At 45.4% G+C, this 27,305-nt stretch overlaps 1 protein-coding gene across 1 annotated transcript in view; it reads left to right on the forward strand.

Annotated features, from left to right (window-relative positions):
* The window catches only part of T265_04375 (hypothetical protein), a gene marked incomplete at both ends in the record, with an annotated part of 68,248 nt that overhangs the window by 25,437 nt on the left and 15,506 nt on the right, over positions 1–27,305 (forward strand). Inside the window, 8 exons of the mRNA XM_009169096.1 lie at positions 2,026–2,109; positions 5,065–5,305; positions 14,541–14,712; positions 16,023–16,098; positions 21,948–22,009; positions 22,886–22,998; positions 24,296–24,342; positions 26,340–26,603. Of these exons, the coding sequence (XP_009167360.1) occupies positions 2,026–2,109; positions 5,065–5,305; positions 14,541–14,712; positions 16,023–16,098; positions 21,948–22,009; positions 22,886–22,998; positions 24,296–24,342; positions 26,340–26,603 (1,059 nt within the window). The remainder of the gene's footprint in view (positions 1–2,025; positions 2,110–5,064; positions 5,306–14,540; positions 14,713–16,022; positions 16,099–21,947; positions 22,010–22,885; positions 22,999–24,295; positions 24,343–26,339; positions 26,604–27,305) is intronic.

Here is a 27,305-nt window from a genome sequence, read left to right on the forward strand (position 1 = left end):
CTAGGAGAACACACTGCTTTCGCACTTTTATCGCAGAGGACAGTATGACGTTAACTCCAGACTGCCTTGTAATACGATTACTCACTGTTCTTCGGCGGGCTGCTCGCCGTTGACCTTCCTGGCATGGTTGAAACTTTAATAACTGAGTTCCACCCAGTATAGCTCGCAAGACCCAGCAAGCACTTAAGCCCGACCACCACCATAAGGTGACAGCTTTGGGTCGGGAGACGTCAACTCAAGTCCCTTTTTGTGTCTAGGCAGAGGTACATGGTGGAGATAGAACGCAAAAAACGGACGATGCTTATGCTGTGTGGACTGTATGGGACTTGTTTTCGCTAGTACCAACAACGGGACATTGGCGATCATCTGATAATTAATCAATCAGGGACCGCTTTGGAAATCTAACACAATCAGGGCTAGTTGGACACAGTATTCCCAACCGCAGTTGAATTGCTCTGTACGTCCCATTAGACTCGTTCAAATATTGACGTGTTCCATCACCTTCGAGCCCCTCTTCTTTTCTGAGCTCCCAATGTGTCTTTGTGCCTTGAAACGTTATCGGGCTGTTGAACTGGATAGACTCCCGCCTGTGTTACTTGACTGACTTTAGTGTGGTGGGATTAACCTATTTGAACCGCCTTGTCAGCAAGAGTGTGTCCCGGTGAACTACTATCCTACCTTAACGCGGACCTCCCTACAATCTTTAACAGAATTTTCCTTCATAGTTGTATCCATTCAGGCACCAGTTTCTTGTACGAATGTATTGCTATCAAAGATGATACAACGGGCAGACACATATAGCAGTTATCGTGGCGTGTTCCAGTTATAAGAGTAGCACACTGAGTTGATGAACAGTATAGATGAGAGTTCCAGGTGAATTCAGTCGTCTCTCAGCCGTTTCAATCAGACTGATGCGCAGAGTTCGTGATAGCTCAGTAACTAAGGTGCGAACTTACTGACCGGGAGGTTCGTGATTCGAACTTAAACCTGGCATTTCGACTACTGCCGTCCAGGTTTGGACATCCTAGCAGTATCTCAGTCCTCGTGCCTTTTTCTGGTGACACGGCAGCCCGGCACCGAAAGCAGCTGAGCTACTATGTTATTAGCATTGCGTGCAAATGAGGTTATTTTCGACCAGTTCCACTTGTCACCTTAGTTAGTCAGATGGGTCCGTATGATCGATACGGTTAGACGAATTCCGAAAGTGGTGGAGAAGGCTGCCTACAGGTTTTATGTATTAAAGCCTAATAGGGGATAAGGGTCTCTTCTGTTTCGAGAAGCTTACTGTTTGGTGTCCTTTTTATAGCGCAAGCTGTCAGTTTGAGTAGGTACAATATTTTGTAAGGGGTCCTTTTGTGGTGGGAGAGTAGTTGTGTCACCAACTCGGTCCATCTGCTCACGTATGCGTGCATCATTCGTCGGCAATAAGAAAAGTAAATGCACATCGTTTCCGGAGGTTCTAGTGCACAATCGGTGAACTTATTTACCTGAACTTTCTGAAGCGGTAACTTCTTGGTGGGTCACAAACACTCATCAGAAGGGTGAAAATTAAAATAATGTTTCCATGGGAAGTTGCAGGAAACCTTTGTGCATCATTGGGTCTGCTTACTGAGAGTTATTAAAAAGAACAACCAATGTGTGACTACGAGAAGGTAATATGTCCCACAGCATCTGTCCTTTCGGGCCTTTCGTTGAACCCTGCCAACCGTTTAGATACTACGGTTACTCTTCTGTGGTTTAACCTACCTTGATGGCAAGCCAGTGTGAAACCTTGCTGTCAGTGATGAGCTGCCGCATAGGAACACCACTCAGCTACCCACAGCATATCATTTGCCGTTCCCGTATTCTAGTGACATCAGAAATTTGGGATTCAAAATGCAGCATTTCTTCTAGGATGCTAACGTTTTCATTATACACGTGAACTTTTGTATTGCGGTTTCACTTTTCTGGAATAGGGTATTTTGATGTTGTTCTGTGCGCCTTAATTTTGGTGCAATGTTCATCTTTCTTCACCCTCCTTTTCAGTCCGGTACACACTTTCTCGCCACATGCTGGGCTTCCACTGCACGGCTTAATTTTTGTCGATGATGACACTATAGACGGTTTCAAGTACGTTGCCCCTCTGAGCAATTGTTTTTTATATTAGTATCTTTTGAATTAGTCGATTCATCTCGTGTTTGACTTTATGGAAAGGGAATCCGCTGCGGCACCACATGGGCTTCTGATTTGGGATTTGACGACTGTTACAAATGATATCTGGACCTGTACAGAACACTGGAAGTTCGGTTGGTTGTTAATCCATGCAAAGCAACCAGTCTTGTTGGAGTTACTATTAGGGCACGGTTATAATAGGCATTTATCAGGTATTCGTCATCATCAGAAACATCAACTTTATTGTTGTCGCTGATGCTTCACTGTCGTACAGTCACAAAGTTTGTTTAATTTTACCCAAAATACTAAAGTGAAAAAAAGAGAAAGGGGAAGACGAAGGAGAGACCTGGTACTAACTTATCGCGGACATTCTGAGGTGTTTAGACCTCCGGGAGCTCAATTAGATAATCTGACAAGAAACTGGCAGCATGAACGCCATTGGTGTCGATTAGCTGCCACTGGGTCGGGATTCCAGTCCTTAGAAGGGACGCAAGAACGCCTTTCGAAGACCGTCATAGCCTCAGCCTGGTAGCCGTAGCATCAAGATGCTTTCTGGTGATATGTTGCGCAGGTTAATCGGTCACCGGGAGAAACATTTTCATCATCATCACTGACAGTAACATTAGAGAGCACTAGTGCTTTGCTTCCATGCAACCATGTTAGTTTGTTAGAGCAAAGGCACATAATGAGAGTATCAGCATCACCATCATTGGTAACGATTAAAAAAGAGAAGGAAAAAGAAAAAATGAAAGGAGATGGGGAGAGGAAAAAATGTAATGCTGGACATAGTTGTGGACCGAAATCCAGCCTGTCACAAATATCCGAAGTGTCTACACCTCCAGGACTCAGTCAGACAATCTTTAGAGAAACCGACGGCAGTAACGCTATTGATGTCGTTTGGCTGCCTTATCTTTCATTGTCACTATTCAAGCCCAAGAAGGGTTGAGTGAACGTCATCCCAGTGAGCGAACGGCACCAACACTTATTTTAACAACATTGGTTGAAAAAACTGTTCGTCATCCCAGTGAGCGAACGGCACCAACACTTATTTTAACATCATTGGCTGAAAAAAATTGTTCGTCTGTAACACTTTCGGTGTCTAGCTGCCATGCTACCCGAAGACAACGCGAGGGCTGGGATACCGCCAGGTTGTTCAAGCCTAGACAGGGGAACTTTAGATGCGGAGGTCAAGTTTGAAATGAGCCTAGACAGGGGAACTCTACATGCGGAGGTCGAGTTTGAAATGGCCCTTTTAGATCAGTAAATTTGCGCTCTGGCAACACCCATCTCGCCCCCACGTGGTTGGAGACGCTCCAAGATATGACGGCTAGTCGATGTCAGGGGCCTCATTGTTGTCAGTTCCTACCTAGATTGCCTGAATGAGTGTCTGGGGGTGTAGATACCTCGGACTGGTTGTAGCAAGGTAACACTTAGTTCCTTCTTTGCCCACCTTTATACTTTTCTTCACAATAAGACTTTCAAATGAATCGTAGTTGTACGACAGCGATGCATCAGTATTGAACGCTGATGTCCTGCTGTCCATGATGATGATGATGCGTATTGGTGAATACAGATGGCTAGTTTAATTGTTGTTGACAGTGCGAAACCAAACGATTCAGGTGTTCTTCTGAATTGAGCAAGTGGTTCCTCTCATTGGTTGTTTCGCTCACCAAGCTCGTTTTTCGACGTGCCTTTTGTATCAGCTGGGATAGTCCTGCACATCCCCAGAATTTCTGACCTACCCAAATCATCGGTGAACGAAACTGCGGCAGCTACAACCACTGTACGACAAGTACGCGGTCCTTACAACTGGCAATGATGATGATGCTGATGATAACTTCTGAATTCCTCTAACTCTTCGGTAGTTGGGGCCGCTCAGACGCTATTTTTCCCTTGGTAGTTCGTCGAATTCCCCTGTATTCTCGATCAGGAGGGATGCGTGTTCAAGCTTCGTGTAGACTTATAGTTTCGCTTATGATGCGGTGTTCAGATCTTATTGATCGTGGCGTCCCACAACCAAATCGCCCAACATCTTGTGGAGTCGCGGACTCAACTCAGTATGATTAAATATCGGCGGAATACCGGATGCTAATGGCCAGCCCAGAAGGGACCCGATTTTACAGTATGTTGTCGCCGCGTGAAATTTAAAGAAGACGTTTGTACATGTGTTTTTGGGCTTTTATACACTTTGTATGTCTTTGGTGGTTTGTCCACCAAAATGCTACCTTGGGAGTTCCAGACCGAGAACTGAACTGAGGCATCAACATTATATGGTTAGCCAGTTGTAGCCCGCAACGGACACTTAGGGTGCCAGCCATCCAATCAGACAATCGAATTTGAAACTGACACCACAAAAGCCACTTACAGTACGCCACAACATTACAGCCTTATCAGCTAAGCACAGGGAGAAGAGGAGGAGGAGAAAAGTCACGATTGCACTCAGAGTTTTCTTCTCTTTTATCATTTGTTACCCACCTTTTTTAGTCTGTGCCACCTCGAATTTGTCGTGGAGAACGATGCTCGTCGTGCAAAGTTTGTAGTGATGTATGCATTGAGCAAGTGAAGTACCTGATTTCTCATCATTGTGTTTTACGATCGCATCGTCGACCTATCGTAGCTGGTCAAAATCATACTTCCTGAAAGTCCAAATTCCCAACCCTACAACAACAAAGCCCATACAGTCGAGTTCAGGATTGTCGTGTCTGTTTGTCAGCACGAACGAAGCGAAACTGTCCCATTCCAAACTCTCATTGCTGCCTTTGAAATACGTGTTTATGCTCACATTGTTGGTTATTTTGTCAACCAGACTCTGAACTTTGGCAAGTTTGATCAGCTAATCCCCCGAATGCTTTGTACGAGCGCCTACAAACAATCTCATTCATTCTGTCATACTTGTCTGGTTGTCTCTTACAGTGGTACTTGGAGACATTTGATTACAGGAGCCCAATACAATCGCGAACTGCGTCTTTGGTCTTGTTCGGATTGGTCTTGTTTACAAACCCTGCGATTTTGCGTTGCCGAGAGGACCAGTCAGGCGATATCAGACACTTCCGAAGCACAATTTAGCTCGTCAGTACCCAGTGCAAGACCTAGTATTATCATGGGACTCGACTGCTCCGGTTCTTTATTGGTGGCAGCCGATATTACACGTCGTGTAAGTTAGTATGTTGAATCTGACCACTCTCTTTCCTGGTTGTGTCACCATCCAGATCCCCTTTGATTTTTGTTGCCAAGTCCTTTCGGTTTAGAGTAGCATTTTTCAATTGTAGCAATCGTATTTCTGCTCTGAAAAGGATACAGTAAAGCCACCAACGAGACCACTCAAGAACTGGCTCTTCGGAGAGGGGTACGCTGTAGACAGAGGTCCAGCATGGTTATTCCCTGTTAATTGAATCTGTAGTCACGAGAATTTAGGAAAGCTCGACGGAGCATTCGTGGCCGATCAATGGCGACCATCGTAGAGGAAGCCTGGGACCCTGTAAATCTCCAATACCGCAGATAATGCCTTACCATCAAAGTGCGAGAATTCACATAGTTGACAATACCATCCCATCTGCTCTAAAAAGAATACGTATGTCCTTATCTCGCACGTATGTCCTTATCTCCGAAAAGGGGGTAATGCACGTAAGACATCTGGTTGATTTGCGCTAATTTGCTCATAGATGTTGCTGACGATGGTTCATCGCCGTTGTCGCTGGCAGACGTGCAAACAGCATTTCGGTTGTAAACTGCTTTCTCTTGAACGCGAAAAAAATCATTCAGCTGTTACACCCTTCCGGTATCTAGGTGCCATGCCACGCCAGGAAAGCACGAGGGCTGAGATGCTGCCAGGTTTCCCAAGCCTAGGCAGTATGAGCGCCGAAAGGATGTTTCACCGTTGTACAGCGTGGGTTTCAGTCCGTTAATGTAGCAACATAGCCTGGATTTGTGGTACACCTGACCTGATCCCAGGGTAGGTGGTTTTGTGGGTGTTTCCGGACTCATATGTCGATTTCTCAAGGATGAGACAATTCACTTTCTAGCATCTCCTTGTGGAGTCGCCTTGGATAGGTAATATGAGTGGAAAATTCGCTAATTCAAATACGTTTACGTGGGTGGCCTCATCATATATTTTAGAATTCAAGTTCCTTTTCATGTTGCACGCAGCAACCAGGGCTGGAACCGAGTGGACACGGCGCATTACATTCAGTTCGCATGAAAAATTCGGAGGGGAATTGGGGGTGGTGTCCAAAACTTTGAAAGAACTCATATCACTCTTTTGCTTTTGAGGCACAAGGGTCTTGATACTGCCAGTTTTTTTCCAATCCTAGATGAAAGCAGTCGAGAGGCCATGGGTATGTCTTTGGCTTCAGTAGTCTCGGAAACAACTATATGCTTTTGAAAGGCCGTAAATTTGATCCCTGTTTGATCAGTGTACGGTTTCTGTGTTTCTGTAATCTGGTCTCTAGTCTCTCCTTGACTGAATATCTCAGGTGAATTATCCCTGGTATGTGCTTGATACTAGTAGTTGCTTTTCAGGCGTACAGGTGGTTATAGGATTTATCGCGCGACCTACAATTTTCACCCTGACATGGTGGTCAGGCTTGATTTGCGCGATAATCCCGCGGGCTACACTGGCTTGAAATTCGTCCCCTAGGAAGGCTAAATGGGAGCAGCGGGACCCCGTACTACGAGTAGCCGTGCTACAAGGCGGTCTGGGGGAAAGTCATACTATCCTCTGAGATAGGAGTGTGAAAGCAGTGTGTTCGCCTAGGCAACCAGCCTGTCCATAGTCATGGGAGCACCGATGCCGCCTTCCTCCGAGGAAGGACAGGTTAGAAAATGTCGACCCCAAAAGCTGCACACTCCGTTGAACGTGACCGCCGGTGCATTATTCAACACGGTCGAAATTCTTTTAGAACCAAAGACTCCGGTGCTGTTCGAAAGGTACCTGGTGTGCGCAGCCGCATGAGGACCGAGGCAGTAATACCTCAGTCCCTGCGTTCTCAGCTAAGACCGGCATCTCACAGCCGAGCAGGTCAAGCTATTGAATCAACGGTTCCGGGCATGTTCCTCCCTCCTCCCCCCAAAAAAACCACTGCCCGCTGCTTTGTGGTTCAGGTTTTTGAGTTAGACGAGAGGTAGGGTTTCCGAACAAAACCCTACGTCCTCCCGTTGTCTTCTGGGTCGTATTTTTAGTTGAAGGCTCAAGATGGGGAAGCTTATCCAAATCCTCTTACTCGGATTGGACGACTGGGAAGCATCGTTTGCCCTCACAGTTCTGTGTCCACTGATGTCCCTCCCTAACCCCTTCCCACCACACAAGCTAACGTTGCTGGATCATCTAACGGATGTACCTTATACACTGACTACCGCCTATTGCCAATGAACCACGAAATTCTTTCTACACAGCTTCCGTACTTCTTTGGCGAACAGGCAATGCTCGCTGATACCCTATACTCCCTTAAAATTGATGTGTGCTGTGTCTCTGAAACTAGCTTGCGAGGCTCAAGTGCGGTTATACATTTCAAAACTTCAAGGACGAACTCATTCTTCACTCTCCATGTGTCCGATGATCCAGGAGCGATGACTCGGGGGGTATATGGCATGAGAGTTGCACTCAGCCCCAGAGTTGAACACCCTATGCCTTTTCGGCATCAGGTTATCAAACTCAATCAAGCCTCTCGACACAAAAACTGTCTATTAGTAGTTGTACGCTGATCATGAGCTGTTTCTGGTCCCCTAACCCCTATACTACAAACTTTCGCATCGAAGGTTGACTAAACACAGGGAGAGACAGATCCGTGAAAACCATTCTCGGTTCCATCCTGTAAGAGGATGAATTGATCTCATTTTCACCCTCCGACAGATTCTGGAACAGCGACACTGCTTCCAGAAACCGACAATGGTTGTGTTTCTTGACTTGAAAGCTGCCTTTGACTCCTTGGCTCGTCAGGCACTATGGCAGTGTCTATGGAGCAGAAGTGTCTCCCATATTTCCTTGACCCTCCTCAAGGCGCTGTGCGCCAACTTCCATGGCTGTGTGAAGGTTTAAGGGAAGCTCTCGCCTGAGTTCACCGCACCGCCTACACCTATCGAGTAGACAGACAACATGGCTCTTCTGGGACGTGCCAACAATTTTGCTATCGTAAATAATTCTGCCTCATGGTTTGGCATGCGCCTCACACCAACAAGAGATGGCTCAAGTGATAAAGCGCGAATTTACTGACCGGAAGTCCGTGGTTCGAACCCGACCTCTGCCTCTCGACTTCCCCTGTCTAGGCTTGGGCAACCTTGCAGTATCCCAGCCCTCGTGCTTCCTTCGGGTTGTATGGCAGCTGGGCACCGAAAGGGGGTTACAGCTGACTGATTACCTTTATCTCTCACACCTGCAAAGTGTATGGTGCTGCTGCAACACTGGGTGGGCTCTAACCCTAGCCTCATGCTTGTGACCGAGCCGATTGAGGTGGTAGACAAATTCGTCCACCCGGATAACTGTATCACTCCAGGTGGTCTAGCCAAAGATGATTTTTCCATCTGATGGATGAACTGGTCACACTCAATCACACTTAATCAAGTGCTCTGTATGCCGACTTCGTTGAAGGACTCTTCGCGCAACCACATAAAGGATGGCAACCATCCAGGGGAGGTCAAACAATGACTTAGCAGTGAAGTCTGAAGGTCATTACTAGTAAACCCAGCTGCGCTGGTCAGTGCAGTCTTCCTGGATGGGGACCCCGAGACGAGACGCATCAATGGTCAAAAACATTGACTAACGTGACCCGATGGTGCCCAATGGTGCGTGCATGCAAAATGTTGCCTCCAATACACACCTCCCGTCGGGATCTCTCCTGTGAAAGTTCACTGGCATCGCTGTATTTGCGCGTCACTTATATCAGCTACTACCTTTAATGCGTAGCTACTTAGCCCACCTCCCTGAATCATCGGCGAACGAAACTGTGACATTTAGAACTACTGCACGGCAAGTACGCGGTTTTTGCAGCTGACAATGATGATGACCTGGTTTACTGATGAAATAGCATGACAGGTTTCTTCGTTTCTTTTTTTCCTGCGAACTCTTGCTAGTCTATTTCTAACCATTCCATATGTTCGGCTGGTAGGTTCATTTGATTTTTCGGTGACAGGATTATGTTTTGTTTACCGCCTTCACGTGTCAGAGGGATTTAGAACCACACATCCTTCTCTGGTAATAGTTTGACCCCGGTGCTCTCTGTGGATTTCATGTGTCCACCCAGGTAGGGCACAGCAACTGTGTTATTGTGGATTCCCTTCGTTTAGTTTAGGCATACCCTGGCTTACGCTTACTGGACTCCATAGAATAGGTTTATTTTCCGCCCCTTTCAAATTAAATCGATTGTTTTCTCATGTATTGTTCGTGCAGTACCATTGCTTGATAAATCAGTTATTAACATCAGATGGAAAGCCGCCAGTAGTTTACCGATTTTTTAATTCATTTCTCACATACCCAGGTTCCCACGGTGTTTAGGTGAACCTTACCTTTTTTTACCAGACCGCACAGTTTAGTTGTTTAAGCTGAAAGGTGAGGTCACGTGTTTTCCGGACTGCGCATACGGTTCGATGGTAATTATCGATCCTCGTTCAAATTCTCTAAGAACTCCATTCCGGGAGGCAGTTGTTTTTGTAAATCCTCACAAGAATGCGACAAACAACCCGTCATTTATCCGGTACTCGACGGATTTCTGAACACACTGTTCGATCTACAACCCGGAGAAGACAGTCCATTCGAACTGCTGCTCGAGCGTCGGTACCTTCCACTTGCAATCATTCTGCAACAATGATGGGCGATGTGGCGACTACCGAACCATTCTTGTCTGTCACAACACCTGCGGATCCTCCGCCTACGGTGTCGGATGGTACCGATGATAGTCGACCTTCTTTAGATGCTTCAAATAATGCATCACGCCGCGTGCTTCGATCGCGACGTCTTTCGGGTCCAGTAACCCGCTCATGTTCACGTTCTTCTCGGATTCACAGTAGTCGAACTACTTCTGGTACGCGCAAACGTGGCCGTTCAATGTCTCTTAGCAGATCACGGTCAAAGAGTACAGCGAAACGACCTAAGCGACCTGCTGCTTCGGATTCTCAGCCTTCTGAGTCGACTTCAACACAAACGATAACCGCAGAGGTAACCGTACAATCAACTCAGCAAGTGGAATCGCCTGATGCATCTAACGAACAAGAGCCAGAGCCAGGCAGGGCGGAAGACTGTTCCTCACAAAATCAATGCTGTTCAGCTCCTCTGTCTGAAGCGAGTTCATGTGGACTTTTCACTTCTCAAAACAAAAGAAATACTGCTGACTTGTATTCTTCCTGGACTCAACGTACAAGTTCTTCTCGGTATGAGGAACAACCCATATCTTTGACTCCACAGCATCCTGCCTATTCTCTGCCATCTCTGGAACCGTATGATGTTGAAGACAGTCAGGATAGTGACGAACAAGAAGTAGAGGAAGCTTCATATAATGAAAATCAGAATGCGGCTACTGAAGAACAGGAGTCAACTCGTGTATCTGAAATCGAACTTCCACAGGATTCAGCTGAGCTATCAGGCGATGAACGATTTTTCTCATCTTACTCAACCCGAGAAGATTCTATTTCTTAGAAAAAATTTCCACCCACAGATAACTCCTGATTATTAATCTCAATATTTGTTTTCCTATCGGATCAGGTCGTACAACTCAGTATGAACTGATCTACTCCATTTCCTTTAGGTTGTAAACATCTTAGTCTGTAATAGTCCATTGTACCTAATCGAAGGTCTCATCGGTCACCACTTATTAATCTGCGGTTTCCAATGCCAATTGGTCTTCAGTGATCTAATTATATTCCCTATAATACCGCTGCTTCTCTGCTGTCATGGTGCTCTTCTGGGCTGGGAATAGTTTGGGTTCTGTAGCCCACCGGCGCTCGCAGATTAAATTCCGGCATTGAGAGGGTTCGTTGTCATCGTCGGCTTGTCCTCACATCCAAACTTTCTTGTCAGGTAGTTATTCATTATCATCGACACTGCAACGTCAGGTAGGTACGGATAAACCCGGCAAGGGATGTACGTTCTGTTTGTTAGTGCTAGCCGCTTGGAGGTTGTCTTTTGTTCACTTCCTAAGCGATCACCCACCATTGAATTGAGTTAGGCATTTACAGACTCGACTCATTTTTGAGACTATTTAGTGATTACTGATTTGGGCACGACTGGGGAACGGTGACTTGCCACTGATTGATTACCATCAACTGATCGTAATCATTCGATCAGTACTGATCAGCCTGGGAAGTTTTTTCTTGTTGGAAATATCCATGTTGGACTGCTTGCTTGTATGTTTCGTTTACTTGGGGGAATACGTAAAATGTTCAGTTTCTTCTAATTGCTTCTGGAAGAGCGAGTACATCTATTAGCCCCGCTCCTGCTTGTATGGATTCTGTGCCATTGTTATGTCACCTCTGTTTACTCGGGACTTCAGCGTTGGGGTCCAGGCATTTGTTTTCAATAGTGCGTTCAAAGAGGATGCTTGAGTCTGTATTTTGTGGCTAGTGGCTTTTACTGGCCACGAACGTGCTGCCACTAAACACGCGTTTCGATTGCGAATTCGATGTACGACTAGTTCGGCTTCAAGTCCTACAATCCGGGCTCCTTCTGTACTGCATAGCATCTCAGCCCTCATGCTTTCTACTTACTGGATGGAAAGTTCGCACGAAAAATGCATGACGTTTGGTTTCTTCAGCCCAGTATATCTTTACAGCCACTATTTTCCCATTACACTTCCTCTGTTCTCCTTTTCCACCGGCAAGGATTCGGATTTAAAAACAATGGTTTCCTCGGCAGGCGGTGGTTGAGCATGCGAAGTACATGTTCGGGCTAATTTAAGCCGATGAGTTTCACTCGCTGCTCTGGTGATTCTCATTCAGCTCTTATTACTCGGTTGCAAACACGCCGCAGCTAACTAACGTCTGCTCAGGCGAGATGGCTCAGTGGTTAGAGCGCGAATTTACTGACCAGAAGGTGGTTCGAACCCGACCTCGGCCTCTCGACTTCCCCTGTCTAGGCTTGGGCAACCTAGCAGTATCCCAGCCCTCGTGCTTCCTTCGGGTAGCATGGCAGCTAGGCACCGGAAGAGTGTTACAGCTGAACGATAAATATATAAGTAATAAACGTCTTCTCTGCTTCGAAGACAGGGGTTGGATTTTAAAACCGTAGAATGATACGGATCATTCGATTGATTTGTGCCATTTAGCTTCAGGTTACTCTGTTTTGGACGCCAAAAATGGTGTATGTTCGCAAATTTTCCTCGCTCTTTGATGATGCGTATATTATGCGGTCACACCAAACGGGTCAGGATGCCAGGTCCTTCTTCCTAAGGTTTGATAGGGTCACAGGGGGACTGAACGTCATGCACTTTAAAGGTGCAATGTGCTTACCGAAATGAAAGATTACTTCCGCGATTCGGTTTACAGTAGACTATGGACTATCGATCGCAAGTAGCAAAGCAGTGTCATCCCCATCACCGAAATCCACTGGTCTATTTCTAAGTGTAATTTTGGTATCAGGATCCTTAATCCCTTGAATTGGGTGTTCCGCACTGACCCTAATGACAAGGCTGAACAACGCGAATAGAACACAGATGCTTACTAAAGTTGTAGGGGATTTTTCCGGTATTTCGTCGTAAACTCCTACAGGATAGAGATAGCGTATATTTCCAAATACTGGTTCACAGTATGCAGAATCTTATTCCTAGGAGTTAGCGGTTTCTTTGAATTTGAGGAAAATCACACTTGTTGATCAGTGGTATGTGGGGCGTGTAGTGTAAAGAGATGATCAATGCACTTTCGATCGGGCTGAAATCTCGCTTGATGTTCGTAGTTTCACGTTCATGAGTCAGTTGTCACAGTATTACTGGAACCAGTAGCCGCGTCATGATGGTTGTAAGGCTGTACAAACGACTCCTTATTTTAGCAACATGCACTCATTTACTTTGCAAACCCAACTCAAGAAAAACGCATAGTAAAGACAGGGCAAACAGATGTACCACGGTCTTTAAGTGACGCTGGTGGAAGCCCAAGCGATACAAAGGAGAAAGGTATATTACTGTAAACTGAAAGACCACGGTCTTTAAGTGACGCTGGTGGAAGCCCAAGCGATACAAAGGAGAAAGGTATATTACTGTGCTATAAACTGAAAGAGCGTAAAATCACAGATGGCGAGTCGAGTTGAGCGGATCAGATGAAAGATAGAAGCTAGTGTCCAAAGAAATTGTTGAAAATGTTCTCCCCAGTGACCTATTTACCCGCTTCTATCATGTATGCTTAATTTGGAGTAGTATCTCTGATTGAGTCACTGGTTTCATGGATCTTGCATTGCGGTTTGATTGAATCCATTTCTGTGCATTTAGTGCTGCACTACCAGTCCTCTAATTTTTGACCTTCAGGTGTCACCACGTCTTTCCCCAAACATTAGAATTCAATCGCCTTGACATCTTCAGCCAAATTATACTGTTGTCCCGGAATTGCAAACACAGCTTCTCAGCTTCAGTGTCAAGTGTGTATGTGCCCTCTGAAGCTCCACTGGTTGAGTTTACTACGTGACCTGGTTACATCATCCCATTTGTCTGGATTGCTGTCTGTTGGGAGTCACCGTTTGTCACATTATCTGGTAGTTCTTTGTATGGTCGCTAAATTCGTGTTCCAGATAGCTTTCCGACTTCTAAACGAAGAGTTTGCTCCTTAGGTTTTCCTCGGGTAATTCAGCGAAATTCTACGCTGGACGAAGGTATGCTCAGAATCTTCATATGCGCCTGAAACCAGTACAATTATAGGAAAACGTTCAGTATAACTTCCAGATTTTTCGCCGCGTATGGTATCAAGTCTTGCCGTCAGCTCAATTGCCGCACCAATGAAGTGTGTACGCGAGAACAGCCTGTTGGCCAGCTTGCTTGTTCGAACATCAAAGGATACCGTAAAAATCAGACTTTGTGCTGGACACGCAGAAAATGTGTGCTGTTTCCCGTTTGCAGTTCAGACGACAGTGATTGTGTTCGCTCGAGTGAACAATCACTTTTTCATGTGCGGTGCGGGCCACTTCACTCTTTTTTTCAACCACATTGTTTCGAACTTGAACATATGCGGGCAGTGATTCTGAGACAACGGCTGTCGATATATTTGACATATTTCAGATTCTGTGTTCATATTTGTCTCGTTTATGAAACAAGACAAACGAGTGAAACTGCCTGCGCGGTAACCTCATACATTCGGTTGTTTGGCACCGGTGTGTGTCATGCTACTCCTTCAATTTTTGCTTGTGTTTACTTGTGTCCTGTGCGCTTTGAAAGCCGTTTCGCTGTGATTATTGCAGTAACTCGTGCTCCTTACCTGCCTTTCAGGTTCTGTACATCCTTGCCTTGACCAAACAGTCCACGAGTGAACCAAACGCTGAGGGAGATTCATCGGATTCACAAACATTGATGTTTACGTCCATCAGCGAATTTTTACTGACCACACCATGTATCTTGTTTGCACTAGGCCCTTGCGACAGACGGAAGCTTCCTCTGTCAGGTTTGTTCATTTATATACGAGTGGTTTTACTGCAAATTACTTCACAAAACTCATTGAAATGCTGCAGCTTTGAGTTACCGAACCGTCGTCTGGGGCAGTCTTCGGAAGACTGATTGTGCTCCTGATCCATCCTAAATGGATTGTTTCGGAAGAACGCAGTGCTTATTCTATATTTCTAGTTCGTTTTTCTCCCATTTTTATCACCAACCGGTTTCTGCTACGAGACTATGTCGTTACCATGTTATCATTGCAGTCCGCACTTGTGTGGCATTAGAAAGTAGCGCTGTTGATGACTTGACTGGAGTGGATTTAACAGTTAATCCACTATAAGTCGTTGATCGTTGACAACCAGAAAAAAGCTTTGTATTACTTACACCTAATATTTGCAACGAGGAGAAACATCTTGTTTGTTTATTAGTTGGATCGAATGTTGTGCCGGAGAATCTGAATATGTTTTCCGAGTAAGGGCCCTATTCACACAAGAAGTTGATTAGACAGCGGCTCAAACCGAAATAAAGAACAAATATCGGGGTGGTGGATATCCAGCTTGTCTGATTTGGTGTCAGTTACGAAGGGTATTGTCGCCTTTGGTGAAAACCGTCAGGGACTTCTGTTATTCTATATAAACCGGGGATATCAGAAGTCATTCGAAGAATTCCAAACACTGTGCGCACTGGTGCAATTGAAGGATCGCCTCCCGGTGAATACAACCAGGGACTGTGTACACAAAACTAAATGCTGTTACTGTGCGAGGGTAAAAGAAAAATGGACATGTCGCCGAGAAAAGTGGGTGAATAATTAGTTTTACTGAAAGGCTGAGCAATGACGGGACACGCATTTGGCACGGGACAAAAAATAAATACATGAAATCTTGAAGTTTTGAGGCCGCAGACTGGTGGCCGCGGTGGTGGAAACTGCAAAGTGTCTGAGTATGAATAAAAAGTAGGACATCCAAGTTAAATTATCAATTGAAGTGCCTTGAGCTATAAGACGAAAGACCCAAATCCGATTAAACTTGATTTGAAATTCCACCAACTCGTCAGCAACCACACTAACCGACATTCAACACTGATTTAGTTTGGTATTCGGAAGGAGTCTTGTTGATTGGTTCTCCGTCTGCCTCCGAACTCGGCCAGCTTGGTAACCTAATTGCTCGGCCTGACGAATCTTCTGTGTCAAAGGCGAAATGTTGCCCAGTTTAAAACTACCATTGTTTAACAAACCTTTCTGAAACGAACATATGAATATGTTGGCAGCGCTGGTCTATATGTCGCCTTCTGTGTAAGTCCGTTTCGCATGCTTCCTTTCAGAATGCCCATCTACTGTGGATGAATCGAATCAGGTTGTGGATCTCATCAACCTGGAGATTCACAGCATCCATACTTGGTGAGTCTTGGGCAATTTTTATTTCCAGTCTAATTTGGTTTCGAGTTCACTTTACGGCATCCGTTATCGATCTCCCATTTTCCCTACCCTGTTTTGAATACGCACCTGATTTGTTCATCCCACTCGCTAGTTCCTTCTCTTGACCGCCAACTCAAGGGCTTATCAGTGCAGTCTGGAGGGTCATTATTTGGCCTACAGATGCGAGATGGACCAAGTGGTTAGAGCGCTAATTTACTGACCGGAAGGTCCGTGGTTCGAACCCGACCTCTGCCACTCGACTTCTCCTGTCTAGGCTTGGGCAACCTGGCAGTATCCCAGCCCTCGTGCCTCCTTCGTGTGGCATGGCGGCTAGGCACCGAAAGGGTGCTACAGCTGGACGATGATGACAGGTGCTCTCCACTGTCTATAACACTCAGAGTCAGTAGAGTTGCTCTAACTCGTCGTGACTGAAAAATGGATGAACCCGCATTTATTATCACCTGCTAACCACTGAGCTTGGAGAGTTACTATGGGGTTTTATACAGATGCCTCTACTGTTAACCGAGCACTATTGGAAACTCGTTCCTATTGCCTCGGAAGGCCTCTTTCTCCAAGATAGAAGGATATAATTTTCACACGCACTGGCCAGGAAATTCACCGCCTTCTTTGAGCAGAGGGAACACAACATCACAAGAATCTAAGGCTCGGTGAGGCTTCCGGCGCTACCCGAGGTTCCAAACTCACAGTTCACGTTTATTTCACTGACAGGCTGGATGAAAGACAGTATTTGGCCTACTGAACTGTCCTCAAACTAAGCCCATCGACCCGATCGTTTTTCCTTTTTGGGGACCTGAAATACTTCTCGGGTTTCGGTGTCCGTACGGACAGGATATTCCCGAATATCTGTTGCGTGAATTTTCAGCATGTTTCACTTCTTCAGCTTTTTGGACCAATCAGGGTCTCCGGTCTGCACGTAAGACCAGCTTCACCTAGCGTCTACTGATGCTTAGCCAATGTCTTCAGTCCTCCAAAGCTACACACGTAGCAGAAAAACAAGGCTTGAATAAACTGACGGGACTGTACGGCAGACAGTAGTTCCTTTGAAGCATACAGCTTCGGCGATCTCACTGCAATCTCACTCCATTTATAGCTAATATTCGCTGGGGGGTTGAACAAGGGTTGTGGGATATGCCTTTTGGGTCACCATGTCAGAGGTCAAGTAGATTGTGTGAATTGTATATAAACCTAGAGGGCGCCAGAGAATACCGTCCAAGGACAGATTCATACTCGAGTACTCCAGAAGAGGCACAAATAGTTACCGGTCCTCGACAATGTGATTGCTCAAGGTGTGTCAGTGGTTAAGGCACATCGTTCAGCTGTCTCACCCTTTCGGTGCCTAACTGCCATGCCACCCGGAGTTTGCACGAGGGTTGGGATACTGCCAGGTTGCCCAAGCCTAAACAGGAGAAGTCGAGAGTCAGAGGTCGGATTCGAACCACGGACTTTCCGGTCTGTAAATTAGCGCTCTAACCACTTGGGCCAAAGCTTGGCACAAAGCTACTTAAAGAAAGATCTGTCGTTTGGACCCGACCATGGTCTCTCCACTGTTCCTTTCTAGGCTCGGTTAACCTGGGAGCCTTCCAGTCGTCATGTCGCACGTTAGCTTTTTACTGAAGAGACATCACAAGTGAACCGTTTTTTTGTCATCGCTATCGGGGACCTGTTGAAGGAGTACTATTCATGGGGTGAAGCAGCAACACGTTTTCGTTTTTTTCTGGATACAGCCATTAGGAGGCGATGGTTGGTAGTACTACACAGCGTGTGATGTAGCCTGAAATTCCTTCTGGTTGTGAAGCTCATGATCGTACACGGGCTTGGATTATTTTCAAGACACCCAGACCTAAACAGGAGGACGACCTCAAATACTATGCTTCGAAAGTATGACCTAAGGGCAGCGAGCGGATGCTGGCGGGTCATCACAGTAGAATTAATTGTTACGTACATGTTCCTTCTGCAACCTCGAGAGCCAAAAGACTGTGTTCATTAGTCCTCGTCCAATGTTACTCATTCTTCATAGAGGTAAACGAACTCTCGTACTGAGGCAACTTTCAGTCTCTCTGAGGCGAAGGCAGATGCCTTGGTGATACTATTCAACGGGTGCAACTTTCAATGTATACTTATCATTTGGTTCTCCTTGAAAGTTGCGTTGTCGCTCGTGACATTCGTCATTGTAAGATGATGCTAATTATTTGGGGTGTCTTTGGGAGATAAATTTTTGTTGGTGTGGTGTGGGTAAACATTCCTATATCACCTTGTCGAGTACGCCTGCCATCACTCAACGTATTCCACCCCTTCCTCGTTTCCGCTTTCCGCCATTCTAGTGTCCTCTCTTCGGATATGTTCGGAGAGTTTCAGGCATAATGTTCATTTTCCTATTTGTATTGCCCGAAAGTTTCTCAGATGCATCTCTCTCTCCCCGTAACGCAACTGATTCTGTTAGTGACGTGTGTCTGGTGACTCAGAAGCCATGACTCGTGGAATATATGACTTGGGAGTTGCACTCAGACCCAGAGCTGAACGCGCTTTGCTGGATTGGATCCCAGTGAACAGTTGTCTCTGCGCCGTCCGGTTATCTAGTTCAATCAAGCTCAATACCTAGCGGCATAAAAGCGGTGCCTGTTTGTCGTATCGGCTTATGCCCCAACGGACTGCAGTTCTGATGCGGAGAAGGATACTTTCTGTCGATAGCTACTCAGGCTCATCCGTCAGGCAAAAAGCACTGACATTGTGATCCTTGCAGGCGATTTGAATGCTCAAGTAGATCGTCTGAGCTCCTCGGAATCACATTTGGGTGGTCGATTCGGAGTCGATGCTCGCAGCACAGACAACGGAGATCGACTCCTTCAGTTGTGTGCTGATCAAGAACTGTTTCTGGCAAGTACGAACTTTCAACATAAACGTTCGCACCGCGTAACCTGGCGGCCGCCAACTGCAAATCCACCGTGGACCCAGTTGGACCACGTGGCCATCAGTCACCGGTGGAGAGCCACAATTCAAGACTGCCGTTCCTTCTGGGGCACACCACTTGATTCCGATCACGCCATGGTGCGCGCACGCCTGACAGTTCGTTTCCCTTCAGGCCCTCGCAAGTCGGCAAGAAACATGCCAATCCACTATCTTCGAAGAACTGCCATAGCTCAACAGTATCGATCTGAGCTAGCCCAACAACTCTTCACAGTAAAAAAATACTGTGGTGGCAGTGAACATGTGGTTGAAGCGTGGCAAAATGTGAAAGGAGCTATACTAGCGGCGTTCAGTGCTGCCTGCCCGACTTCGTCTCGCGAAAGATGAACACTGATGTCATGCTGTCGATGATGATGATGACAGTTCCTTCGCATCCCCTGGGATTTTTCAACGAGCTGGAACTAGTCGTCATTAAACATAACATTAGATGTCTTCACTGCCGTGTGTAGCACTTTGCATAGTCAAAATTTTTGTTACTTAAACACTAGAATTTCGTGTGTCACATCGATTAATCGATGGAAATGGGTACAGGCATTCATGTGCACTCTGTGCCCCACTGAGTTAGCAACCACAACTCTTTTGGCGTACCTCGCACTGGTCATGTGATTCTTTGATTCGCTGTTACTGTGGCTTTTTTTCCAGTATGTTGGCACTACACAAAGCCCATATTTAAGACGCTTAAAGTGCACACAGTTGACTTGCGCCCTGACAAATACGGGGGTTTGAATGCTGCACGGTTAGGCGCTCGGTATTCGCACAATGGAGTTGAAGTTTCGAAAGTTGTGGCGTGTCCCTGTTGGACTAAAGCAGTCGAACAATTGAGTTGAGAGTACCAGTCCAGACTTTTAGGCTCCATTTAGGCATCCAGGGCTCTCAGCGATGCCAGGAAATTCTCCCACGGGACTCTTCAGTCAGGTGGTGAGCTGCAAAAATATGAGTGTAGATTAGGACGGCTTTTGGTTTGTGCACATAGGCGATATCTTGGCGTAGAAAGATTCACTGCACTTGTAGAGGTTTTGCAGCTGAGAGCATTGTGCCGATAATGGGCACCGCACGGTTGTTATGATCCGCGGGCACTCAGCATTCGCACGACGTGTCCCTGTTGGACCAAAAGAGACAGGTGATTGAGTTGAGGGTACCAACTCACTCTTTGAGCCTCATCTAGGCATCTCGGGGTCTCAGCGAGGCTGGTAGATTATTCCACCATACTTTTCCGTCACAGGTATGATTGCTTCAGTCGACAATGAAATTTGGTGAGCTGCGAAAATATGAGCGTAGATTAGGATGTTTTTTGTTGTGAGCACATACCCAAAAAAAGCAATATTTTGGCGTAAAAAGTTTTATTCCACTCGCAAACGTTTTGCGGCGAAGAGCATTGTGCGGCTAATGGGCCCCTGACCCGCGCGGATGCGAGTGGTTAGACCGAATGTGGTAGATACATCCGGAATAGGATTGTCATATTCTCCAGACTGAGCACTGGTTTCTTGTTTAGTTCAACATACGCGGGCTTTTATATTGTTTAACATGTTCTCACGGATATGGGAAGTATGCTGGTAAGTGTGATTTTTTATGGCAAACTGTCGCATAGAAATGAGGCACCACCAAGGTTCATAAAAAGAGTGAAAGTTCATGGTTGGTACTGGAATCCAGATGCATGACCCACAACTTTGAACCCAGAATAAATCCGAGCTGGTCTCCAAAAAATGCGATCTCACTAACTTGCCCGACATTAACGTCATAATTGATTGCGAGACGCCTTCATCTTTGTACCTCCCATTCAACCTTCTTCTTCTCATTCTTCTTTTGATTTCAATAATGAGTATGTACCCATCGTTTTCTCGTAGCTGCTTCACATGTTTTCTGTTACCACGTAGATTTGTGAGGATCACTCACGGAAAGCAGACCTGTTCGCTACTTTTGTTCTTAACTCTCTCTCTCTCTCTCTCTCACGGGTATTTTCACTCACTTTAGAGTTCATAGACTGAAAGCTTCCGATCACGTGAAACAGATTTTCTTCGGAATCCTTTTATGTTGTCTTGTAATTGCCAGGATGAAGTTGTCCCTCGACGAGCCAGTTACCATGTCTGACCACAAGATATAACTGAAGGATCAGTGGCAGTATATCCTATCTACTTACAATTTAGCCACAGTACTGATCAGGCGCTCGTCGCCGAACGGTCACGTGTTCACCCTATAACCGAGAGGTCGCGAGTCTTGGACTCTGGATTTTCGTGAGATGCGCTCTTCTGATAATCTCCAATAAGGACGAAACAGCTGTGCAGTGTTTCTAGGTTTTCAAACATAGATTGGCTTTAATTTATTACGCGTGTTGACATCGACCGTTTCGCTAATATCAGTTATTTCAACTATCCCTTATGTTATTAATTATTTCAGTGGTTATCGAGGTTTTGTTGATACATGTAGTCCTCTTTCGCTGCTTTTTCGCCACATTGCTCAGTGGTTAGAGTGCGAATTTACTGTTCGGTCCATGGTTCGAACCCGACTCTGCCTCCTGACTTCCCCTGTCTACGCTTGGGCAACCTGGTAGTATCTCAGCCCTCATGCTTCCTTCTTTTCGCCCTAATTCTACCGAATAACCTGATGTTAAATTCTAGTGACTTTGAGTTAAGATGCGTGCTTTCCTTATGTCGTTTGTGAGTTGTTGTCACGTGCGAGCATTGCCTTTTTTCACTTGATATGCATAACAGTTCACCTTGCTTCGCTCCGGATTCATCACTCAAATCATTTGTGGTTTGTCATAGTATCTACTAGAAGTAGCACATCATCAACTGCTTTTAATTCCATAATCTGCGCCGCTTACTTTCTTGCGATAATCCACTTTTTAGGCACTTGCTGAACGGAACTATAACGTTTGAACTACCGCATTGGACCAAGCCAGACGCTGAAGGTACGTGCTTAATTGTGCAGTAGCTTGCTAATTTTGTGAGCGTGTCCTCCCGATGTCAATCCAGCTAGCGCACTCCAGAACTCCGATTGTTGATTGTACTGTTCGTTTTGTAGCCTGCAGTCTTCAACCGTAGCCTTGAGTGCTGGTGCTTGACTGGCATGCAGTTACACCGTTTTTAAAGAAGACCTTGCCGAAGGAAAAAAGTTATCATTGGCGGGATTTCGATGCCTTAGACCTCCAACCATTCTGCCGGACTAAGTGGATACAGGCTGTCAATAAGAGCCCAACTAACATAAGCGGTTTGTAGCTTTATCAAACAAACGCTTTTAGGCCAAATCCACAAAGACCGCTCGTACCAGTATTACTCTTTTTTATTATCGACTTCGTATCGTTTTCACGCCTCTGGATTCGTTCGCTATGTTGACTCTCATTCGAAACTGCGCTCGAACGATACCAGTGTTCACGGTAGAGAAACTTCAGTTGCTTCCGGAAAAATTCCCCATATGCTTGGTTTTGGTCACATTTTTAGGCGCTATAAATATGTTTTGGAACGGTGGTAGAGTCAGTGTCTTCGTTTTTACCTTTGCTCATCTTTTACTTCAGGAGTCTTGGTAACGTCTGTTTGAGTTATTCGTCTCAAATAGCCGTCGTTTCGTAAGAGACTTCCGGTGGAGTGGCTTCCTGTGTTCATACCCCTTTGCTTAAGTGTTGATTTGATGATGAGATGCCGGTTAATTTTCTTTCTTACCTATGGTCCCCACTTAAGTCTGGTTTGTTCGCATGAACACTGCTCGCCGTTTTTGCCACCAAACCGTTGCATGTCGTTGTGTCCAGTGGACCCATTGTAAACCGATTTTTGTGTCTCGAAATCCGTAGCGAACAATGTACAAACCGTTGAGGACTCCGTCAAGTCTTCGCAAGTGGATCCCAGTGAACCAGTATCGGAACCTGTGCGCTTTACCATTGGTGGTTCCTACGAAACTTTTCAGGTAGGCCTCGGAAATCATGCTATCATTGGTTCTCAGCCATTTCGATCTCGTAGCGACCATCTGTGCTGCAACTCCAGCTGCCCAGTAGATCCCAGAAGGTCTTCCAATAATAATGCAGTATATTCCGCTGAAATCGTGTGGCTGTGTTCATCGCCATCCAACCGGACCGTAGGAAGCGTTGGGGTTTGGATACTTTCAGTTCGTCCGGGTCTGGAGCTAACTCCAAATTGAAGTTAGCCTTGGCCAACAGTTCATGCCATATGTTACACACAGTCCCGAATATAGTCTAACCAATTACGAGTCGAATAGAAACACGCAGCACGAGTACCCTCGATGTTTTTGAAAATATCCGGTTGATGCTGCCTTTTGTTGCCCAACGACCTCAGAACAACGCTCAATGGCTAGTTCTGACCGATAGTGTATCCCCATGTGAGAAGTTGCCTGCGAATTCGTCACTGTAATCACGTGTAATTACTTGTTAATTTTTCTTACTCTGTTGACCTACTCACCTCTTGAATGAAAGATGAAGTGTACAATACAATGAAACGCCTGCCCTGTCGTTGGTGACCGATAGTTCCACTTTTACCGTTGCCGACAATTAATAAATATGGATTTGTCACCCGAAATTCTCATGTTTATCTGTAGAACACTGTGTAGTAATTTTTTTTAATTTGGGGCGGTGTTACTACACATTCAAACGGTTGACTAAACTTGGCTAAAACGATTGAATTTCGGTACGTTTTTCTCGCGTACAGTACGTACGTGACGTCGGCCTGTTTGTTGCACCCTATCCGACCACGTGTCGCTATATATTTTCTTTCGATTTCATGAATCAGTCAAATGTTAGACATAGTGACAATCAAAGGGCTGTAGATTTCAAGCCTCTAACTGTCTGTTTAGCACATGCCACATTCCGATGCCTGGTTAATTGCAAGATCCGTGCACAACTCATACCATATTCGCTTACCCACCTCTTTAGGTCCAAAAGTATGTGTGTTTCGAGCGTACTTCCAATAGCATACTCTTCCTCTGCTGTATCGTACGGGTAGCTTGCGGTCGTTTTAATCGTCTCAGTGTGCCCCCCGCCCTCCTGAACGACACTTATACAATTGTAATAGATATTGATAGAGGGGCCATCTTATATGTTTGGAGTCCTATGTTTGTAATAATTCCGTTTCACGACTGGCACATTTTAATCCTGAGATACTCTAAAGTCAATATATGTAAAAGAAAAAAACGCAAAAATGAAAACGGTGGCCTTAGCACATTCAGAGCATGAACGAATAATCTTTTTCAGAACCCGGATCAGCTTCTGCCCACCTCTGTTGCCGAAGAAACACACTTGTAAGTATTTTTTTATCCCTCACTGTTTGTTCTCAGTGAGTAAATTGTCATTTGACGTTTTAAAGCCCGAGTATTTCCAGTTGTAGGTTGTCTTACAATCACTTGCTGTTTATGTTCCCGTATTATCAGTAACACCAGCTCCATGAAACCTTGACGTACTACGGCAAACCTCCTGTTCGATTTCGTACTCACGAATATGTGGATATTTAGAGTTATCAATTACGAATGTCGTCTACACCCGGATACTGTCTGTCAAAATGTTGACAATACGGGCATGCCTTCCTGCCATCAAAGAGTGTTTTTGTTTTGCGTGATCTCTAGCCTTTTTCGTTTCGGCGGAATGCACCCATTTGCAAATTAACCTCGAGGTAACCGGATGCTCGACCGAATCCCAACTAAACCTCCCGTCCACGTTTCTTCTTCGACTGATAGTGCTGCACAAAGTCTACCTCAGATTTCATTTAGTACACTATTCAACACATCGCAGTATATTTTTATTGACGAGAGGTACTACTACACCAATTTAATTTGTAAATCAATGTTTTTCGCCAGCTGCGTTCAGTTTAATTTCCAAGTGGAACATAATGTTGAGTGAAAGTCGGGAACTGCGCTTGATTACTAAGCTCCAAGAAGGGCGAAAGTGGTCGTGGGCTATCGAAAAATTTTCAGTAACCTTGTGTGTGCTCCTTCGCAGTATTGTGTTCAATACCTGAGCAATTGTCCACTATTGCCTTTTCACAAAAATAAGGAGACCCCTCTCCTCCAAATTAACTGACACTCGAACTCTCGATCCGATTCTGCTGATTACTTCTAGATATTCATGCAGATACATCACAGTTTGTAGATACATTATCCTTTCTTTTAATAATACCTCGTCGAGTATACCGAAATTCTCCTCGGTAGGGTTCTTTCCGAGGGAAGTTGTTCCACAGCTTTCTTAATTTATCCATATTTCCAACAGATATCTTCATAAGAATCTCGTATGTAGTTATATGGTTGTATTTTAGTATTATCAATTCTGATAGTACATGTAAAAGTCCATCCGGTGCTGCGTAACACTAATGTCGCATTCAACCGTATTGAAGTTCACTTTCTCTTTGTACATGAATATGTTGTGCTGAATATTTCGAGCCGACGTTAATCCAAACTTAACAACCGTCTCAGCTAAAGTTCACTGTGTAACCAACCACCCTAAACACTACAGTGGAGCGCATTCGGTTTTTTTCCTTTCACGTGACAATTTTTCTGATTCAACTTAACTTTTTCGTCTTTCTATAACTCTGACGATTCGATACTCACCAATCTCATACTAGCATATCAGAGTTCTCAATGAGTGATTACAATGGATGATGTAGAAAACGATTGCTTGTCGGTTAGGATGCACTTACGGAGTAAAGCGATACCAAGTTAAGGATAACAGTATAAAAACGTACCACGAACTTTGGCACAACTTCATGTTCGTGATATTTCAAACTTGGCATGGTTATCCGCTTTTGATATTGTGAGAACTTCCTGTTATTATGATGATTTCACTTTAGGCCACGGACGTCAACCCTGATGTTAATAGGGCTCTCGTGCCAACTATGGACAATCCTCACTTGCACCGTTCGCATTGTGACGTATTTTATCTGCAAAATTATAATAGAACATCCGTTATGATGGATGGCACCACAATTTTTAAACCGAAGATATGCAGCACTGTACTTCTGAGTAATGGATCGTACCACTAGTTTCGCATGATCATCAAAAACCAGACGCCAGCGTTCAAACTAGGGATTTCCTGCCACATACGCGTTTTACAAAATTAGTCGTAGTGGAGGAACAACCACAATGTGTGTCCGCGATTAGTTACAGCCAGGTTCTCAGGATACTGAACTGTTTCCACTCGAACAGCTTCGCCAGCGATCATTTCCCCCGGCTACTCATCTTCCTCATCGTTGTAATGAGTGTTTTCATCAAGTTCATTTTTGCCACCGACAACTTCCATTTTTTCTTAGTCCCGAAACCGTTGGAGAAATGGGAGAAGATATCGTACACCAAGCTCCGGAAGATGACAATGAAGACCTTCACCCTCTCCGCCCTTCGGATTTCTCTTCAGAATCGCTACCTGCTCCTCCTTCTGCCGATGGCGGTGAGGATGATGACGGCGATCGTTTGCCTACTGTTGACCTTGATTTTCCGCTCGACCTAACTCCAAGTACATTCCACACGCCCAAATACTTACCTGAGGGCATGGAATCTGCTGAGCACAACGATGATTCGTGAGTACTATCAATAGTAACAAAGTTGTGCATTACATTTTCCTTTAAAGTACTCAACAGTAACTCCACATCACCAGTATCCCCCTATGAGCCTCATTAGGATTCAACGCCCAGTATTTTAACGATGAATCATTGCCAGGTACGTTGTATCTGACCTTTAGGGTCAGGTGCATTAGGGCAGGTGTACTTCAAGGTGTATTAAAGCTGGTCCATCATGTAGCTAAAGCCAAGGTTGTGTGACGCCTCGCGCAGTTCCCACTAGCAGAATTTCTCCGTTGAACATCAAGATCATCATCATCATCATCATTGACAGCATGCCATCAGTGGTCAACACCGATGCTTCACTGCCGTACAACCATGACTTATTTGAAAGCCTTATTGTAAAGAAAAGAATAAAGGTGGATGGGGGAGGGACTTACTGCTAGCTTAACACAATCATTCGCAGGTACCTAAACCTCCAGACACTCACTCAGGCAATCTGGAGAGAAACTGACAACAAGAACGCCACTGACATCGGTTGGCAGCCATATCTTGTAGTGTATCCAACCAGGCACAGTGAAGATCATGCGGTCCCCATCCTGGAAGGAGAGTAGCACCGACGGCACCCAAGCGTTTCGTGATCTCCTTCATGCTCCTCTGCCAAGTCAAGGGGTGGCCACCTCTCTGTTTACGCCACTCCGAATTGGGCATGGGAAACAGCAC

The sequence above is a fragment of the Opisthorchis viverrini genome, assembly GCF_000715545.1.
Source record: "Opisthorchis viverrini unplaced genomic scaffold opera_v5_71, whole genome shotgun sequence".
Taxonomy (NCBI): Eukaryota; Metazoa; Platyhelminthes; class Trematoda; order Opisthorchiida; family Opisthorchiidae; genus Opisthorchis; species Opisthorchis viverrini.